This window comes from Heteronotia binoei, chromosome 6 (assembly GCF_032191835.1).
Source record: "Heteronotia binoei isolate CCM8104 ecotype False Entrance Well chromosome 6, APGP_CSIRO_Hbin_v1, whole genome shotgun sequence".
NCBI lineage: Eukaryota > Metazoa > Chordata > Lepidosauria > Squamata > Gekkonidae > Heteronotia > Heteronotia binoei.
Window position 1 is genome coordinate 110,126,247 of NC_083228.1, and position 21,820 is coordinate 110,148,066.

Below are 21,820 nucleotides of genomic sequence, written 5' to 3' on the forward strand. Positions count from 1 at the left end.
CATGTCTTGTGGTTCTGAAGTTCACGTCTTCTGGCTCTCAAACATCTGATGTTTATTCTGTACGGCTCTTACATTAAGCAAGTTCGGCCACCCCTGCTCTAGCACAAGTCTCCCTTGGCTGGAAGAAGGCTGTCAAGTTTATTGAACAGAGTACAGGATACAGGCCTTTGAGTTGGATTTTGTCATTCCATTCCACTAGCTCCAGCACACTCTTCTGGCACCAAGGTGTTTCACTAGTGCAGAGAACTTTCTGTTGACACAAGAGGCTTGCCCACCCATGCAGTAAGGTTTTTTTTGCCCCAGGTGGCGTATGCTGATGTCAGCAGAATGGAACGATAAGATTGAACCCAGAGGCTATGGCCTACAGAGATATAAAATTAAAAAAGAAATATGTAAAGAGATACTAGCTTTTGTTTTCAGAGGGTAGCCAAGTTGGTTTGCAGCAGAAGAGTTAGATTCAAGTCTAGGAGCAGCAGGAAGCGCACAAAATTTTTGAGGTAAAAGCGTTCGAGATTTCAAAGCTCCTTTCATCATGTATTTGATGAAAGAGACCTTTGACTCTTGAAAACTTATACCCTGAAAATCTTGTTGGTATCTAAGCCACTACTGGACTGGAATCTAGCTCTTCAACTTTTATTTTGTCAGCTTCCATTAGCACAATTAATTGGAATAAATACACTGGGGACAGTGGTCTTCAAAGCCATCCATCTTCTCATTCTTTCATAGTTTTTGTTTCGTGGCATTCATGAATGATAATCTGAAATGCATTTAATGAAGCATTTTCATAAATAAGCATCAAATATGTAAAAATGTCTACACAAATGCTATTCTTTTTCCTGAATTAGTCATCTCAGTTGAGGATGCTAAGAGCTGACTGAGTACACCCTAAATGGGAGTCATGATTATGCAGTGTAAACTGAAGGAGAATAAAAGAATTCCAGTTTGTGAACCTGTCTCAAATTAATTTGGTTTATAAAATTTACAATAGCTCTTCTGTCTCCCAAGGGCCAAGAAATACCGCAGTTGTTTGCTTCTCTGAATAATAATCATTACCATCTTCAATCTTTTTTTTTTTTTCTGGCAAAGACTATTCTGACTAGTTTAATGCAAAGCAAACTGCTCTCATAAAGAAGCCATTTTTAAGATGTAAGCTGTTCAGGAGAACAGCTTTTGCTTGTGTTTGCGGCTCAGAATCAGTAGACATTTGCTGATATGATCACTTGAATTCAGAAGCATTGATCAGAACCACACCATGTTGTTTAAATCTGATTGCAGACTCCGTTTTTAAGGTCCTTGAGAAAGAATCACATTGCAATCTGAAGTTGACTTGTGTAATGCTAGGCACCTTGACAGCATGGCAAATCCTGTTTCCCCTCCTGAGACTTAGGTTATGCCTTGGGGAAGAGTGGGGGGAAGGTGTTTTTCTCCATTCCTAACCTGCCTAGGATACTCTGGCAGCCTCAGCGCTGACAGAACGGAATAGTTTTCCTAGTTCTAAAAAAAGTGCTGCTTTCTGTTGAGGAGGAGGCAGGACTTATAGTGTAGAAGGAAGTGAATTGAATAGGTCAGGAGACTGTACCATTTGTGAACACCCCTTTTCCTTTTATATTCATCTGTCAGAAATAGTAGGCGTGCTCTGTGCTTGCTGCGCTCAATGCAAAGCTGGAAGAAAGCAGTCTAGAAAATGATTCGCAGATGGGAAGCTTTGCTGCTTTTCTTTCTGACTGTCTTGATTTCCCCCCCCCCCTCCTCCCTCCGTCTGGACTCCACAGGCACTTGTGCTCGAGTTGGAAGCTGTTTGAAAACTAACATGGTTTAATCCACTAACTGCATGTTGGGTAAATTCAAAACCCACATGGTCGTCCCCTTGCAGTCGAATAAGTCGCATCTGATGGACATTTTCTCTGCTTATAGCATAGTAATGAACGTCTGACAGGCGTGACCTTTCGTACGGCAGCCCCTGTTATTGGCTTGGTGCCCAGAATATTGCTGCAATACTGTCTTGTGATTGGTTATCTCCCCTATCATGATTTGTTTCAGAGGGGGAAACAGACCCCTTTTTAATAAATCTGCGATGGCTGGCTGCAATATGCTCCACTGTAAGTATTTTTTTTTTGCTTGAGACCGAAAAAGTATTATTTTTGCGTGGTAGTAGACTGAGGGAGCGCATGGCAACATAATTATGTGGTGAGACATCAGTGAAATGCTGCCTGGTAAATTTTAACATATCTGTTTTCTCTACAGGTTGGTACTAAAGAAGTGCCTTTCCTGACGTCTCTGCTGCTTGGAACCGCTTCTAGAGCAGTCTCTGCTTTTTGCCTTGCTTGCTGCCAGCTAGACTGCGACGACAGCACAACCAGCCTTCCACCTCTAGCCCAGCCACCCCCCTCCTCATTTCTACTTATAAGCCGAGAGAAAAAGCTCTAAGCATCAGGCATTTGCACCTAGGCTGCTTTAGTTTATTCTCATAGAAATAAAAAAAAAGTTTGCTGGAAAAGTGAGATATATCTTCTGCCAGAAAAAAAAATCAAAGAGAGGAGAAATCATTTCTCGATTTGTCGCTCTAAACTGCTGCATCTGTCTGTGCCAAACTAATCAATACTGATTGCACCACACCAAAAAAAAAAAAAAATCCAAATTCAGCTGTGTGGAGATTACTTTTCAGACAACTTTTCCTGAGAGCAGCTTGAAAAATCGGTGTCGAAGGGGTCCACCACATTTTGCGGCTTGCGTTTTGGCACTCAGAATGGGTTACTGAGAGCACAAGGCTAGTTCTAGGCCACACTTTTAAGTGCTCATTTTATCTGTGATCTTAGTATTTCTTTAAGTACAACCCCCCCTTTTGATTGACAGTTTCATGCTGTGACTTAATAGTGGGAAATCTTTCCTTGCTGTTGTGACAACACAATTTTACATCTTCTTTTAAACGCTGGGCTTGGGGCTTGGGGAAGTATTTTGGAGGTGACATTTTTCATCATTTCTCGTCTTATCAGTTTGGCCTCTCTCTCTTCTTCTTTTTTTTGTCGTTGTTCATTTCATTGACAATTTTAACTACCTGTAAAATCTAAAAATATGGCTGTAAGTGTCACACCAATCCGGGACACAAAATGGCTAACACTGGAAGTGTGTCGAGAGTTCCAAAGAGGGACTTGCTCAAGACCAGATACGGAATGTAAATTTGCACATCCATCGAAAAGCTGCCAAGTTGAAAATGGACGAGTAATCGCCTGCTTTGATTCATTGAAAGTGAGTAAATATTAACATTCTTTTTGAAGGCTAAGCAAAATTGATGCTAGAAAAAGTTGTAATCCGTAAAGCTATTGAGTGCAGGTAGAATCCATTTATGTTGCTGTTAATGGGTTTGTAAGTTATGTACTTGTATTTTGAAGGCAAGAGTAATGCAGGGTATTTTCAGAAAGGCCGGGATATATCTTATTAGAGAGGTTATATCTCCTGCATCCTTTTTTTTAGAATTAGAAAAACAATGTATCTGTTTAGTAGGTTAAGAAGCACCATTTTTAAATTCTGTAGTGGTAGCCGTGGTAGGATGTAGAAGCTCAGACAAAGAAGAATCATGTGAGACCTTAAAGATCAACAGTTTGACTCTGCTGTGAGCCCTGATAGGCTGAGGCAAATGCATCTAGTATAGTAGGCAGTAGTCTGTATCAGTATCATATGTTATAGAAAGCGGTAGAAAATGGGTGCAAGGGTCACTGATTCATTTCCCTTTCACACTTCTGGTATAACCTGGAAAGGGATATCTTACATATGATGCTAACCTCAGATATATTGCAAGTTAAGGGTTTTATATATGTCTTTTGTTATTTTAATTAAAATGCACTGATGTTGCTGTTGCAGTCAAATAGTAGAATCTTCAACAATGCTTGGTTTCTGTAGAAAGAAACAAGCAAATTCTTGACTTTTTTTTGACTAGTGAATGAATGTTTCGAAGTATGTTATGGCAGTTGTGTTTGTTATGCTCCATGTCAATTAAGGTAGTCTTGTTTTAAGATTTCTCACTAAATGGGTAATGTTATTGTTATGAAGTTATTTTTAAATATGATTGCTGCTTCTGGGATCTCCTTAGCTGACATGTGGGTTTTGTAGGACTTGGAAGTCATAGGTGCCTAAGCTGGTGAGCTAAGGTGTTGTAATTGAATTATGCCACTTGGCAACACCTTTTATTTTAAAAGGCTCGGGGTGCTGCCCTCCAACTCCTGCTGCTAAGCATTGTCCTCTTACTTTCTTGGGATTTGTGACCTACTGTGATGCCCTCTAGGGGCAAGGGAACATCTTACCTGGAGTCCATGGGACCTTGAAAGCATCAGCCCAGTCACAGCTTCCTTGCACATAACCTGCCACACCTACTCAATCGCTGTTGCAAAGACTAAAGAATACAAAGATAGTAATAACGGATGTCTTTGAATTGTCAACTGTGTATCAACAGCAGATAAATAATGTAATTATCATAATCATTTGTTTGCTTTTAATAATTGCAACAAATTGAAGTAGTTTTAAACTCAAACTTTCCCAAAAATATTAATTGTTCCATGTTAGTATCTCGTGTCTGTCATGGTCATGTCTTGTCCATTCTAGGCTAGAGTTGAAACCCCTATCACAGCTGGCACTTGTTCATATCAAGCTTGAATATATAGTCTCTGTCAAGGAGGCATGTGGTGAAGGAAGAATCACTTCCAAGAATGGAATCACTTCCAAGAGTGGAACTATTCTAATTTAGAAAAGAGAGAGGTTTGTATCAGAAAATGAGCTAGTAATAATTTTTGTGGGCTAGTAACTTTTGTAGGCTTATTAGTGAGTTGGTTTATATGATCAGTCCTAGGGATGCCAGCTTCCGGGCAGTACCTAGGGATCCCCTGGAATTACAGCTCATCTTCAGACAGAGATCAGTTCCTCTGGAGAAAATGGATGCCCTATGGCATTGTACCCTGCTGAGGTCCTTGTCCTCCCCAGGCTTCATCCTCTAATGTTCAGGAGTTTCTCAGCCTGGATCTGGGAACCCTACCCCCCATTCCCCACCAGTGATCAGGAAGGACCTGGCAACCCTAATTAACTCCCATTCTGTTTTAGTTGCATTATCCAATGCTGTCGTGAGCCCTTTGTGAAGAATAGATCTCTTAGATATTTATGAACTTGATTTACTTTCACCTTGGGAAAGCAGTTGGTCAGTGCTGGTCCATGTGTTATCTCGGGTGGCTCTCCTGTATGTTGAAATCTGGCTTGTACATAGCCTGTTCTCTGGTAGCAAGTAGGAATCATGTCTGGGTGATCAACCATGGCAGCTTTGAAACTGTGTTTTTTTTTTTTAATTTTTATTTTAAGCTACAAATTGTCAAAATGTGTGTATGTGCTCAGGCTAATAAACATTTTGTAGGTTGATAATTTTTGTGACGTTATTTGCAAGACTTGCAGTCCCATCCTAAGCAGTCAAAGTCCATTGAAATCAGTGAAGGATCTTTAGAATGCTTTATCTACTAACATGAACAGTGAAGTGTTGGCAGATAAAATGCATCAGCTTCTGCAGTCCCAAGTTGACATTGTGTAATCCTTGAGTCTCAGTGAGAAAAGCAGACTATAAATAACATACATTCAATAAATAAATAAGATGGATGGTTTGGAACACCTGATTCTCATAGACGCTGATCTGATCCATGACTCCCTTCTTCTGATCTTATGCAGATTTTGCAGTTTTTTTTTTTTTCAGTTTCATTAATTTTATTCGTCCATAACAGTACATAAAAACCAAAACAGTGATACCACAAACAGAATAACATAACACATACCACAAAATAATGAAATACATACCTCCTTAAATATCATCCAATCTTAAACATCTTATTCAGTCCCTGTACCAGACTTTATAGGATTAACATTATCCTATAACAACCTTCCTTCTTCCCGGTTAAGATGTAACTGTGGCATAAAAATCCCAATATTCAACTTATTGTGCGTTTTCCAAACGAAAATTAACTTTAATTTTAGTAAAACTGCCATTATACAATGTATAAAGTATTATAATCTTTTTTCCTGACCTATTTTAATTTTTCTCTAACCAAATATATACCTTTTCCCATTTTTTTATTGCATCCTCCTTCAATTTTCCATGTATTATGTTAACCAATACGTCCGTTTCCATTAACTGCATAATTTTGTCAATTAGCTCTTCCCTTTTTGGGGATGTTTTAGATTTCCAGTTTTGGAAACCAGATTTTGCAGGTTGATAGGTAACTGCAGCATTACCTTTAGAGGAGTTCAGTAGCAATACTATAGTAGTCATCTGATGAACACACAGGTTGGTGGGGTTAGGAATCTGTAGGAAGTAAATGCTGACTGTAAAACGGTCATGCATATGTGACATGCATATGCCACATCTGGGGCGGGGGGTGTTCTTAGTAAAGCAAATTTTACAAACATATTGGGTTGTGCAGAAAAAATGGGAAGATGCAGAAAATGATATGGGCATATCAAGTATAAACACTCTTTAAAAGTTGACATGGGGAAGAATAGAGTATTCCCCTCCCTTTTAGATTGTTATGAATCAGGCTACATGCCATGTTGGAGTAATCAGCATTCAATGTGGAATCTATCACAGGAAGAATTATGCTGATTCACATGGGCGTCTAAACTTGTGATCATTGCCTGAGACAGCAGAGTGTGTAATCTTTCTCCCTTTGCCCAGTCAGTCATGCAGCTATCACTATACACTGGATTGAGCTCCATGATTCGTCGGAAATAATAACTGGTTAGTTGTGAAGTCAAAATGTATAGGAATTAAAGGTTGTTGGAAGTCTGAATGTGTGGACATATTAGCATTGCATACACATTAAAATAAATGCATATACCTGCCACATGTATGAGTGTACATCTATTTGTAAGAAAATGCCAATGTATGTTTGATTTAAAAAGAACACTAGGAACCAGTGCTTGGATAAATGGTCATGGTTAAAAAAAAGGTTCAAAGTTTAACAAGTTAAATCATGCATTTGTCTGAAATGTTAGAATTATGGGGTGATTACAGACCGGCACTTTGGGCTGACTCAGAGTCAGCTCTGAAATTGACCCAAAAATCCTTCCACTTACAAACATCTGCTGCCCGTCCTTGTCCCGTCCTCACCCCGTCCTCCGAGCTTCACAGTGTGACTCAAAAAGCTACCACTTCCGAAGTGGTAGCAAATATTTGAGCCGCATGCCAGTCACCTCCTTGGCATCTGGAAATGGAAGAGTGCAAGCGAGGTGCCTTGGCAGTGTAAAACCACCAAGCCGCCCCAAGTCACATTAGCACATGACTAGTGAAAATGTATGGGGGAAAAAACCAAGCTGAGTGACGAGAATGGTGCACGACAGATGTCTGAATACGCCCATGTCACCCCATGGACAGGATAGGGACAGCTTGCGGGGGAGCATGTGGAAGCTTCAGGATAGCTGTTTTTGAACTGTCCCGATTTGGAATGCCTCCTATCCGCCCCAAAATGCCTGCCTGTTATTACCCATAGTATGTTTTTTCCAGCAACAAGATCCTAATATCCTAATGTTTGCCAAGAAGTTTGGGAGTTTTTGTGAAAATTTAATTAGTATTATAATAATTGCTTTGTTTTAATGTATTGCTAATTTCAAAGTCAGCACTGCACCACAATAGAATTAAATGATACCTGTGATGAACAATCTTCCATTTTGTTTTGGATTAGTCCTAAAAAGTTGCAGCTTGCCCCCTTTTTTGGTCTGGTGTGATTTCAGGCATCCGCTGAATGTTACTTTACCAGTATCCAGGTTGTCTTATTAAGGTTAATGGTTAGGATATATAAAAATTCTAAACTAAATTGTCAGGAAAGGCACATCTTGTGTTAGTAAACATCCTTTGCTGATTCAAAATGATGAAATGAAGAACTTAATCTTGTGTTCACAGAATATATAAGAACAATAGCTCAGTGCCAAATTGCTGTTCTCCTTCCCTACCATCACCTTAAAGTGAATGAACCTACCAATAATTCTCAACAGATACAAATCTGAATGTGTCATTATTTCCAGACAGAATGCTAGTGAAGTTGAATGATTTATTGATTAATATACCATATTTTTCGGACAATTAGACGCACCGGACCATAAGACGCACCTTCGTCTACGTGCGCAAATGGCCATCTTCGGTGATGCGGGCGCCATTGCAGCCTTCGGGCCGCCTCAGCCGGGGGCCGCACGCAGGCGCGGGAGAAGCATGCCGGCGCCTGCGAAGTGCAGGATTTGCGGTGAGGGCGATCTCGCCGCTTGTCTCCCAGCCAGGCACGCAAGCGCGGGGCAAGCACGCCTGGCTGGGAGACAAGCGGCGAGATTGCTCCCTGCAAAGTGCTGGGTTGGCGATGGGGGTGGAGGGAGCGATCTTGCCGCTTGTCTCCCGGGGGCTGCAGGCCCCCCCCTCATCTTTTAGTATTCGGACCATAAGACGCACGCACTTTCCCCCCCACTTTTTTTGGGGGGGAAAGTGCATCTTATGGTCCGACAAATACAGTACTTCTTTTGTATCCTTTGGAGGCTTGCCAAGTGCCAACCAGTAGTGCTGGCACCTGGTAGGAGACTGGGTGGGGGCTCAGGGGTATGTGGGGAGGCATCTCAGCAACGGCATGACATCATTTCTGGGCCAAACCCAGAAATGATGTCACACCACTCTAGGATCTATGCTATTGCTGTGATGGTTCCCCCCCCCCCTCGTTTTTCTCCTGCTGGCCTACTGAGTGTCACTGGGGGCTGGAGGTTGCTGGTGGGAGGTTGCTATAGCAGGAGACCTGGCAACCCAAATCCTGTGTAAGGAATAGATGCTCCAGAAATCAGTGGTGTACGGCACATGCTTTGTGTGGAGAAAGTCACATGTTCAATCTGGCCTCATAGGTTATCGGGGCCAGACCTCTTTTTGCTGGCTTGGAGAACTGCTTCCAGTCAAAGTAAACTTCATTGGGCTAAATAGGCCCTTAGCTTGAATAGTGCTTATATACATTTGTTGGGGTGGGGCAGCTCTGAAACAGTTAGTTTAAAAAAGCTATGGCTGGCTTTTTTCTATGATCTTATTACTGTTCAGGAAAATTTATCAAATTCTCACTCTACATTTGAATATACTAAAACAGTGTGTGCGGTGAGATCATTTGTATATGGAAGTCAAGGGAAATCACTGATCCTAAATAAAAGGTTTCAGCTTTTCCTGAAATATTTTAAAATGTATCCTTTCATCCAAGTGTCTGAGAAGCTTCTTGAAAGGCTATTTATGTCAGATTTCTTACTGAAATTCTGTGCTGCCTTGGACAGCAAAATAAATCATCCTTGTCTCTCCCAATCTCATTTTATAATTAGTTTTATAATGAGCAGAAAGTCATTTTAGAAAGTGCAAGTTTTTTTTTTTGAATTACATGTTATGTTATACAGACTTCCAGGCAGTTGAAGGGAAATATGAGGTTATGTTTTAAGGTTAGTCAGTCTTTCAGACAATGCTAAAAATATTGATTTAAGAAAGACAAAGACTGAAGATTATGTTTATGGGAGTTGTATTGACTCTGTTAATATTCCATTTGGAAAAAAAACTGCTATGAAATTATGAATTTGTAAATAGTTATACAACATTTAAATAGCTGTACAATACATATAATATCATGATGATAAGAATGAATGAATCCTAAGAGGTTAACTTTTCACACTGGAAAGCATTTTGAGTAGCTACCTGTGATATGAAGATTTTAGTAGCAATTGATACTTGCGGGCTACTACTCACACACATGCATACAAACAAACCCCTACAAGTAAACATTTAGCAAGTGTGTCTGGCGGATAAAAGATGAGCATGATATGGTTGAATGTTTGTAGCTGTTGGGCAGGGCAGCATTTGAATTTGAGATGGAAATGGCCCAGTGTGTTTTCCCTATTTTTAGGTTATTGTTCAGGCACAGCAAATACATTTGAGGGGATCCCTCAGCTGTGCTGTTTCAAATGTTGGCCTTGCTCCCAGGAGTCCTTGCATGTAATATATTATAGCGGTCAACTGGTGCAGACAAATACAGTTTATTGCCAGGTAAAATATTGAAATTTAAAACATATAAAAGATTATATTAGGGTGTGCATTCAGCTCAACCTGAGCAAGACAAAACAAAAGCTAGAAAATCCCTTATTGGTATTTATTTCTTTCAGCCAGATATAGAGGAGCGTGTGTTTATTTTCAGCTTTCAAACATAGCCAATCATGGATAATCCTGAAAAAAATTGGGATTATCTGGGAAAACAGAATAGCTACGGTTAAATGGCATTTAAAGAGAGTGGACTTCCTTTAAATGCCATTCTGGGTGAAGGTACAGCTTCACAAACACATTTAAAGAGATTGTGGGTGCAGTCAGACGTACCATTAGTGGCTACACAGCTCCGTCTTGCTGACGGATTAAATATGTTTGTCCAGATGTCCACATCTGGCAATCGAGCATCATCCAGGGTCATCCCGGCTTGCTGCGGATCAATGCCACATTAATTTGATAGCGCAGAAAGTCTGGCCCTTTTTCAAAGAAGTGGCACAAGATCGGTTTTTTCCTGTTTGGTCAGCTCACGCGCGATACTGCCCCTTGAAATGTTTACTGCCCCTCCCACCTTTTTTTTTTAAAAAAGAAGCCCCAGCAGACATGCACATTGCGAGATCATCCGGGAATCTGAGGTGATGCTTCTGCTTCTCCAATCAACACAGGACCGGAGAGGGGGAAATGTTATCCCACTATTCAGAACAGGAAAAAAAATCTTTTTTTTCAATGTGGAGGATTTCCAGATATTGTTGTCACTGCCAATTTCTAGGAAAGTAATTCCTGGCAGTTCCCTGGTATGAATCAGCAACGTTAATTCCGGAAACTTTCCCCCCTTCTCCCCCTCCCCGCCTCTGAAACAACATTTGATTTCCCACCTCCAAACACTTAAGCGATACACACCCGCTTTTAATGTGATGTGTGACCACACCCTGTGACACCCTTCAATGCCTTTGACTCCATTATAGTCTATGAAGACCGTTATAGTCAATGATCCCTGTAGGCTATAATGGGGAATCTATGCAGGGATCTGGAGGACTGTTTTGTAGCAGAGGCACCAGATTTTCAGTGTAGGTTCTGGTGCCTCTACCCCAAAGACACCCCCTCCCCAAGTTTCAAAAAGATTGGAGGAGGAGGTCCAATTCTGTGGGCCTTCAAAGAAGGTGCCCCCCATCCTCCATTATTTATAGTGGAGGGGAAAAACAGCAAAAAAGCAGGGACTGATGTCAACCAGAGAGTCTTTGCAGTAGAAATGGAAGGTGGTAGTGGGGGAGGGCATTTTTGCAGAACCGGTGCTACTGTGGTAATGCCAGTTCAACAGATTCAAGCAAAGGGTTTTTTTCTGGAAGCCTAGCACAGCCAGTGCATGTACAGAGCGCTCAGCAGAACCAGTCATATACAGTTCCAGCAGAACCAGTACCACTGTGACAATGCTATCTCAACAAATCCAAGAAAGGTTTCCCTCCACCCCAAGCCCAGCACTGTCAGTGAATGTATAGAGTGCTTAGCAGTACTAGTGCAATATACTAGTGCCCAGCAAAACCTATTGGCTTCCCTTAAATACTTTCTTTCTTTGTGCATCAAAAACAATGGTGGATGGGGGCACCTTCTTTGGGCACTCTGTATATGCACTGATTCTGATGGGCACTCTGTACATACACTGTCTGTGCTGTGCTTGCATCCCCTCCTCCCCACTTGGATCTGTTGAACTGGCATTGCCACAGTAGTGCTGGTTCTGTTGGGCACTCTGTGCATGCACTGGTTCTGCAGGACTTGGAACCCCCCTTCAGTTTCTAGTGCAGAGTCTCTCTGGTTTGACTCAGGTGGGCAATTATATTGGTCTGAAGCAGCAGAACAAAGTTTGAGTCCAGTGGCATCTTTAAGACCAACAGAGTTTTATTCAAGGTACAGAAGAGAAGAGATTGGGTTTATACCCTGCTCTCCATTCAGAGTCTCAGAGTGGCTTACAATCTCCTTTTTTTTCCTCTCCCCACAACAGACACCATGTGAGGTAGGTGGGTCTGATAGAGCTCTTTCGAGAACTGTGACTGATCCAAGGTCACTCAGCAGGTGTATGTGGAGGAGTGTGGAATCAAACCTGGTTCTCCCAGATTAGAGTCCGCGCACCTAACCACTACACCAAACTGGCTTTCAAGGTATAAGGTACAAGCTTTCATGTGCACACACACTTCTTAAGATGTAATGAAATGGAAATTACCAGTCCTTGGGGTTTTTTTTGCTGTTTTCCCCCCACCATTGGAAACAATGAAGAGGGGGAGGCGCTTTCTTTTTGATACTTGAGGGGTCTTTTGAGAAGAGGCAGCAGAAGCTACATTGAAATTTTGGTGAAAAACACTCCCCCCCCCCCAAACTCCTGGATACCCCGATAGAATCTCCATTGACTATAATGGTTCGATAGGGTATAATGGAGCCAAAAAAATTCACAATTTCAAAAAAATCCTGAATCCGAATACCATACCAGCATTAGAATTTGTCTCCCCCCTCCCCAGAAATCCTGATTTTTTTGGGGTCCCATATATATAAATTTGAAAAATCCCAGATTTTTTTTATGCACACCTCTAGATGACATATTGTCAGACTCATTCATGAAGAACATTTTTTTTTTTTTTTGGTCTCTTCAAAGCTATCCCATATGCCAGAAATATAGTAAAAATACGAATTATTTTCTTGGCACACGAAGGCTTAGTCTTTCAGGAATTTCAGGGGGCGGAGGTTTATGTTGTAGAATTTTGTTCTTCGTCCACCTAAAAATAAAAACAAGAAACTTCCTTGAAATTAATATTTTTTCGTACAAAAATGTTTCCAGTTTTGGCACACAAGGAGTTAGTTTTTGAAGAATTATTTTGTTTTGTTTCTGTGGTGTATGAAAGTTCTGTTCTTCTGTGGAACTTTTTTTAGAGAGATAACATGAAGTAAATATTTTCCTTTCCGTTGAATTTGTTAATTATATTTGCAGTTATAGTTTTCACAACATTTTTTTTGCTTCCTGAAATTCTTTTTTTGCTGGAAGACAACCAGAATGTAACCTCACTTACAACTGAGAGAAACCACCCACCTCTGCTAAAAATCTGTTTCCCCCCCTCCCCACAACTGAAATCATAAAATGTGTGTACTTTTCAACAGAGGTAGTTGTCTGAGATATTTATATGATGTGTTATAATTTACTTGTTTATAATTGAATTGTTTTATATCTCTTTAGGAGATTAACATTTGATCACAGTACCTTGAGATGTTCGAAAAATACAAAGAATAAAAGAAATATAGGAAGCAATAATTGTCTGTGATCCTAAATTTGATTAATGTGATGGGGTTGAATCCAGCCAGCTTTTTCACTCTGTCTCACTCTGTTCCACTCTTTATTAAAGCCCTTTTCCCAAATGGGTTTTGTCCATACATGGACCCATGATCCTTAGCATAATGTTTTGGTGGTCAAACAAAACCTTTTTTTACCAGCAGAAAAGCCGGTTGGATCTAACCCATACGTTTTAGCAATCTTTCAGAACTGTGTGGCTTGAATCAGACATCATACGAAACCATAGTTCAGTTCACCTCACTTTGTTTGATTGTCTGAATTTGGCAATTCCATTAACTTGATAAACTGGCCTATATCAGACTAGAATTTCAAGTGATTTTAGGTTGTTAACCCCTGTTGTAAGATTCTGCAGACATTCTGTGCTAGTCCTGTCTTATTCCCTTGTGCCACTGTTGCTGCAGTGCTGATGAAGATGCCATTTGGCTTTCTGCAGGATATGAAAGAGCAAAGCAACAAAACCAGAAATTGTTGAGAAAACTGGGGTTTAAATGCTCATCTATGAGCCCAGTCTTGGTTTTGAAAATTAATCATGGTTAAACTGTGATTTTAAAATTATGTTTGAACCGACAGAAGAAACAGATTATTCAAATGACATTTTGCCGTATGAATTAAATGTCTCATTAAAACTCTTCTTACTTCATTTTTGGTCTTCTGTGTTTTGTTCACTGAAACAATGTTCAACCTTGTTAGTTTGCAGAAAACTCCCTTCAGTTCTCTGCTCTTAGGTATAGTTGTATGTTTACTTATAGACTTCAGAAATTTATGTATCTCATATTGCTCCCTGATAGACATAACAGCCTGGCTACCTGTCCATGGACTTTGTTGAGGGCAGTAGGATTTATCACAAAGGTCTGATGACAATCTAAATGTGTCATGAGAAGTAGAGGAATTCAGTGTGGTTTCATTCCAGACGGGTAGTGGCGTTATGTCTGCTGCAGCCAACATTTTTGTATTGTGGCACCTTAAAGACTATCAAATTTATTATGGTAGGAGCTTCTCAAGCCAGAGCACATTTCATCAGACACACAAAGTATGTTTTCAGCTGACAAAAAGACATTTGGGCACCTGTAAGCATTTTCATGGACGTTTGTCTAGCTTCCAGTCACTCATACAGCTAGTGATACCACTGCAGCTCTGTATCTCTGGATTTTCAGAAGAGTGCAGAAGGATGGCACTGATGGTATGAATAGTATTGCAGGGGGCTACTGATTATTGACAAGATTTTTGGCAACTTCTGACAATGACCATCACCTTGATTCATAATTTCTGTATTAATGTCAGACCATTCCAGCTGCTCCTGGTGCTTATTCTCTCAGCTCTTATGGAGGCAAATTAACAGGCAGTGGTTTCACCTTGGGGGGGGGAATCACCAAAATTTGGATCTGTATGTTAACAAATCATTCCGTAGATGATGCATAAAAGAGTACAGAAAAGTTTAAAAAACCCATATCTATTATCTACTTTTTCCTCCTATCTCCTTTAAGCATGTATGCTGCTCACTGTATGTTAAATGAGGTATTCCACTTACATGTTATTTAATATTACATATATCCCAGTGCCCTTCTGTTATGGAACCCAATTAGAAAGTTGGTCAGTATGGCAGGAACAGGAATGTGTCATGTGATATTTGTGCTCTTGCACAGGGGACTACCTTTACCTTTTTTAAGTGTGAAAAGGTCTTTTGTCCTTTTTGACTAGAAGTCACTGGTATGTTGCCTGAAGTCAGAGAATATTTTTTTTATTTGTTTCTGCAGTATTGCATGTTATGTTAAAATCCAGCTTTTTGTAGAAACAACCGGAAAATGAACGTGTGGATTCCCTGGAATCGAATTCACATACTGGATACTGTGCTGACAGGGTGCTTTCACACAAAATAACACACTTTCAATCCAATTTCAATGCGTTTGGAACTGAATTTTGCTGTGGGAAATGGCAAAATCCACTAGCAAACGGTTACTGAAGTGGATTGAAACTGCATTATTTAGCATGGGTGAAAGTGTCCTTAGATTCTATGACATAGTATGATTGTGACTAAGCAGCATATTAGTACCCATGTCTTTTACTTCCTTATTGTCAGTTTCCAAGCTTCTTAAGTGTGCTGATGAGTAAACTAGGGTGGGCAGAATTTCACCAGGGTATCCTTGAGATTATACACAACTTTTCCCATCTTTCATGATGACTGAATTTTAGAATAGAGATGTGAACTTTTTTTCCTTGGGTTTATAAGGAATAAGGCGTTCATTAAAATAACGCACAAAAACCCCTGAGATTTCCATCACATAAAGCAAAACTACTTAATGTCAGAAAGAAAACAAGTTGCAAAAAATTGCTAAATCGTACAGCTTTTTTTTGCTGGTTTTGGGAATTGAAAATTGTAATTAACAGTGAGTGCAGCCATTTTATATTCCAATATCAAAGTCAGGATATCGTTGGATATTTAAATCCAGTGGCTGGAGATGTGAATAGGGAAGACCGAACTTTCTACAAACTCTAGGTTTGGGGGGGGGGGGCGGGAGTGAAATCTTAAAAAAACAACCCCCCCCCCCTGTACTGGGCAGCTTTAAAAAGCTGGAAATGAGAAAAGAAGCACCTGTAGTTTTTTTTTTTTTAAATTCCAGTGTCTGTTTGCTAGGCAATGATAGTATCCCAAGTTTGTTCTGTCAGTAAAAGGGAAGGGTCAGGCTTATTTTGGCCTCGAGAGAGGGATCTTTGGTGCCAGGCCTGACAAGGGTTGCCAGCTCCAAGTTGGGAGATTCCTAGAGATTTTGTGGAGGAGGGTAACATTTGGGGGGGGCGGAGAGGCTTCAGTTGGATAAAAGGCTATAGAATCCACCCTCCAAAGCAGCCATTTTGTCCATAACTATCATTGCCAACCTCCAGGTGAGAGCTGGAGATCACCCAGAATTACAGCTGTTCTGCAGATGACAGATCCGTTCCACTGGAGCTCCACTGCTTTGGAGGGTAGAGTCTGTGGCATTATACTCTGCTGAGATTGCTTCCCTCCTTGAGCTTCGAGTTCCCATCCACCCTCAAATATCCAGGAATTTCCCAACCTGGAGTTGGCAACCCTAAGGGGAATTGATCTCCATAGCTGGGAGATCCATTGTGATTCCTGGAGAGCTTCTGTCACCACTGTTGAAGTCAAGGAAGGAAGGAAGCAGGTGGGCAGCTGGAAGTGCTGCCACCACTGCTGCTGTATGCAGGGAAAGGAAGCAGGTGAGAGGCTGGGAGAGTGATGGGGGCAGAAAGAGAGGAAGTGATGTGCATGGAGGAGAGAAAGTAAGAAAAATGGTGGGAGAAGGGGGAAAGTTTGTGAGAGGTAGGGAGAGAGGGAAGGAATTAAAGGTGGGGGGAATGAGCTGGTGACCTTCTTGTGAGTCCCCACTTGTAATTAAATAATATGAAACATTTGTGTAAAATCAACTTTAGATGGTTGTTTAACAATATATCTATTTTCACTTTAACATCCATTTGACATGAACTGTTGCATAGTTCTAAGCTGAACAAATAAAGGAAGGGGGAATCTTATTAACATCCCAGCCCTGACCATCTTCCAATGAGTACATTCCATTGATTTCAGTGGGAATTACTTTAAAAAAGGTTAGTGTCATGTATACCTGAGATATAATGTGAACATAAATTTCAATACCCTCCATGAGTATAACTGTACTTTATAGGGGAGTGCATTGCTACTACTGAACCAAATGGTCCTTTTGTGTGCATCTGTTAGCATCTGATAAATGGGTGTTGTTTCATCATTATGGTTATTCTTTTCCCTTGTTCCATTCAGTTCATTGGCTGACTTTTTCAGAGGGTCAAGAAGTGCTGAATGTGATAATATTGTTACTTGTTTCTTTTGGTGGTAGTGGAAAGTGCTGTTAAAACACAGACAACTAATGACAACACTGTGGGGTGTTCAAGGCAAGGGATGTTCAGAGGTGGTTCGCACTTGTGTAGCAACCCCAGACTTCCCTGATGGTCTCCCATCAAAATACTAACGGGGGCCAACCTTGCTTAGCGTCTGAGATTTGATGAGATCATGCTAGCCTGGGCTTTCCAGGTCAGGACATGTTTCTTTACCTTATGTTTAAAAGCTTGTACAAGAGAAAAATGCTTTTTTTTTTTTTTTGCAGAATCCTCATATTCCTATTTTCAATTGCGACTGAAGGCTTGAGGTTTTTTAAAAACAAGCAAGTCTGATTGAAACCAATGAAACCATTCCATTGCAATTTACCGTGAACTGATCATCTTGGCTGTCCTTTATGTAAAGGATATTTACATTCTGGGGATTATGTCTGGCACTGCCAGTGTTCCCTCTAAGCTGAGTTAGTGTGAGCTAGCTCACAATTTTTTAGCCTCTGGCTCACACATTTTTGTCTTAGCTCAGGAAAAAATGACCCCAGAGCAAGCCAGTTTATGCAGTAGTTCACAATTTTAATGCCAGTAGCTCACAAAGGAAAATTTTTGCTCACAAGGCTCCACAGCTTAGAGGGAATATGGACTGGTAGCAGTGGGCCTAAACTGGTTCTTCAACTTATGTGGGTTTTTGAGTACACAATTGGTGTTCTATTTCTGTTTAATAATTGATTTGAGCTTGTTATCCTGTAGACTGTGTATGGGTGACAACGCTATGAAAACTAAAAATACAAAAAAGCCCTTTAAAAGGCCAGATAAATAAAAAATGATGTTTATGAGAAAAAGTTGGTGGGTTTTTAAAACTGAATTATGATGGTTAAACAAACTTAATCAATGTTATACATTTGGAATCCAAGATACACCTTTGACATCATTGTTCTGTGGAAGACTAGCTGCCTTCGTAAGGTAAAGGGCAGGAAGTGAAAATAAGCGAACACTTCAGCTTTTGCTGCATCATGGGCGGAATATCCATGTCCCCACTAATAATTTTCTGTTTTATCCATTACCCTCAATGAGCCAATGCATGTATCCCAGTAATTTATCTCAGCTATCACTCTTTAAATGAAGGTGTTATGGGGTATATATTTTCTACTTGTAAAATTTAGATACTGTATCTGCCTTAAAAAAAAAAATAAACCCAAGCATGAAGTGCTATTTCAGGAAATTGACTGGGCTCTTGAATTTCCACAAGTGAAACATGTAGGCTGGTATTTAGACCTCACAATCCCACAGTTAGTACCCAAAAGACTATAAATCCCAGTTAGTCTGTTACCTTTCTCCTTTACTGCCTCCAGGAACTATCCACAGGTTACCAAGCTGTTAGCAAAACCCTCTGTACCTGTGTAATTGACTTGTAATTGTTCAGCTGAAAGAACTGTCATTAACAAACCATCATCTAAAATTCCCAGATTAGTGACTGCCAACAAACTGCTGTTTGTTGAGCAGCCTGCATTTGAACATCCAACTAATCAGAATTACAAAACATGGTTTATTCTGACATTGGAATGTATCTATATTCTATTTCCAATTTGCCATATAGTACCACCACAGCCACACAGCCCATCTGAGATAGGGAAAGAGCAGAAATGCTGTTGGTAATATTCACTTTATCCTGCATCTGGGAAGAAAGAAGGGTTGTGTGCATGTACAATGAGAACTGTCCACCTAAGATATGGAAAATTTCCTGCAAATTAGGAATTAGATGTCTCGGTGCTGAATCTGGAGTTGCTGTTCTGCTAGTATAATGGCATTTCCATTGGCAGATAGGGAAGACAGTTTTCACAGGTTGAACAGAATTAAACAGGAGGGACTACAGAATTTGGCAAAAGAAATGTAAGTCAATAATTAAGTGTGCAAAAAGAGATTTTGAGAAGCAGGTTGCCAAGGCATCAAGGCAAATGAAAAACATTTTTAAAAATATATCCAGAGCAGAAAACCAGAGAAGCAGTGGGGCCTTTGGCTGACAAAGAAATAGAGGAATTGCTAAAGGAAAATAGGGAGATGGCAGAGAAGCTCAATTACTTTTTTGCTTCTCTATTTACTATGGAAAGTATGTGGCCGCCCACCTCCGGCTTCAAGGGATAGTCGTCTTTCCATACATCGACAATTGGCTCCTTGTGGCAGAGTTGAAGGAAAGTTTGTCAAACCATATTGCCACCACTCTTCGGCTTCTTCACACCTTGGGTCTGCAGGTCAATTTGGAGAAATCACACCTTACTCCATCATGGACAGTTCAGTTCATAGGGGCTTTGCTGGATATGAACCTTCATTGTGCTTTCCTGCCTCAGCAGAGAGCGAGGAACATTATCAACTTTGTTGAACTTCTGCAGAGTCGAAAGTGGAGCACGGTGCAGCAGCTGCAGCGGATGCTGGGGCTGATGGCGGCGACTACAAGCGTGCTGATCTTTGCGAAGCTGAGGATGAGAGGCCTACAACTTTGGTTTCTTCGTCAGTTTCAACCGTTAAGGGACTCAACTCGAAAGAGTTTGTAATTCCACCTGTGACACTTCAAACACTGCAGTGGTGGAAATCAAAGGACAACATTTGTCAGGGAGCTCCCTTCCACCTGCCTGTACCAACAGTGACGATCACAACAGATGCATCTTTATGGGGTTGGGGGGCCCACATGGACGCTCTGTGTGTGGGGGGCCCATGGCCTTTGAATTTGACTCATTGCCATATAAATTACCTGGAACTGCTGGCAGTTCATTTTGCTCTTCGATCCTTCCGCCCCATGGTGGCGGGGAAGGTTGTTGCTCTGCTTATGGACAATACCACTGCCCTGTGTTACATCAACAGACAGGGAGGGATAGTTTGTCGACAGCTCTGTGTGCTGGCACTGGAACTGTGGTTGGAGTGCCTGGACCACGACATCTTTGTGAAGGCTGCTCATCTCCCAAGGGTGCTCAGTCTGCAGTAGACTCCCTCAGCAGGGGTGCGGCTTTCCCGCACGAGTGGGAGATACAGTGGCGCTTCCTTCAACCCATGTTTCAGCTCTGGGGGTATCCTCAGGTGGACGTCTTCGCCACAGCCGAGAACCGGAAGTGTCCTCTGTTCTGCTCCAGAGGGGGCTCGGATCCAGAGTCGTTGGGAGACGGTCTTCTGTTCCTGTGGGAAGGTCTGTTCCCACCTCTGCCACTATTGACAAGGGTGGTCAACAAGTTCGCAAGAGAGAGACCATGCTGTATCCTGGTGACTCCGTGGTGGCCTCGGCAGAACTGGTTTCTGATCTTGCTCCAACTGGCGAGGGGGGTCTCCTACCAGTTTCCGGCGGAACCGGATCTTCTGTCAGCTCAGGACGGTCACGTATTCCATCACAACGTGCCCCACCTGAAGCTGACAGCTTGGTTCATTGACCCTGTGAGTTCTCCAGCAGAGTCCAACACGTTTTCATGAATAGCAGGAAGCTGTCTACCTGCGCTTCTTATGATAGGAAGTGGTGGAAGTTTCTTCAGTTTTTAGTTGATCCTACAGTTTTGCCCCAGAGGGTGGGGCTGCCGGTTATTTTTGAGTTTTTGTTGTCTCTGGTGGATGCTGGCCTTGTTTTTTCCTCCATTAAAATTTATCTGGCGGCAATATCTGCATTCCATGAACCAGTGGAGGGGCATTCAGTTTTTGCACACCCTCATTCTAAGAGATTTTTGAAGGGTTTGCTTAGGCTTCATCCTCCTTTGAGATCACACCCACAGTTGTGGGATTTGACTCTAGTGTTGGACAGGCTGATTCTGCGTCCTTTTGAGCCGATGGCCACATGCTCGTTACAGCTCCTATCTTGGAAGACTGCCTTTTTGGTAGCCATCACATCAGCACACCGTGCAGGGGAGCTCACGGCTATGCGTTGTGACTACCCATATTTAGCTTTTCAGGAGTCTGGAGTGTCCTTAGCTCCTGATATTTCCTTTCTCCCCAAGGTGGTTTCTCAGTTCCACCTTAACTTAGAAGTTTGGTTGCCCACGTTTTATCCTACACCTTCCGCGGATGAGGAACATAGGTTGCATGCTTTAGATGTTAAGCGTGCCTTATTGTTTTATTTGAGTCGCTCCAAGAGTTTTTGTAAGGACCAGCATCTTTTTGTTTCTTATGCTGCTCCTAAGTTAGGTTCCTGAATCTCGTCTCAGCGGCTTTCAAAATGGCTCACTGAGACTATTAAACTGTGTTATTTGTTGGCTAAGAAGCCATTACCTAGGAGAGTCGGTTTGGTGTAGTGGTTAAGTGTGCGGACTCTTATCTGGGAGAACCGGGTTTGATTCCCCACTCCTCCACTTGCACCTGCTAGCATGGCCTTGGGTCAGCCATAGCTCTGGCAGAAGTTGTCCTTGAAAGGGCAGCTGCTGTGAGAGCCCTCTCCAGCCCCACCCACCTCACAGGGTGACTGTTGTGGGGGAGGAAGGTAAAGGAGATTGTGAGCTGCTCTGAGACTCTTCGGAGTGGAGGGCGGGATATAAATCCAATATATTCTTCTTTGTGGACACTCTACAAGAGCGATGGCGACGTCAGTGGCATTCCTGAAAGGCGTTTCC

General features: G+C 41.5%; 1 protein-coding gene across 13 annotated transcripts in view; it reads left to right on the plus strand.

Moving 5' to 3' along the window:
* MBNL1 (muscleblind like splicing regulator 1) overlaps positions 1-21,820 on the plus strand; it is a 227,432-nt gene that overhangs the window by 29,889 nt on the left and 175,723 nt on the right. For 11 of the 13 annotated variants that reach the window (XM_060242350.1, XM_060242356.1, XM_060242352.1 and 8 more), the window contains exon 2: positions 2,245-3,246. The exons of 1 other annotated variant lie outside the window; for it this stretch is intronic. In XM_060242350.1, the coding sequence (XP_060098333.1) occupies positions 3,073-3,246 (174 nt within the window). In that variant the 5' untranslated portion in view covers positions 2,245-3,072. Of the gene's footprint in view, positions 1-1,662; positions 2,100-2,244; positions 3,247-21,820 lie in introns of those variants that run through there. One more of the 13 variants, XM_060242351.1, reaches the window with a different exon arrangement.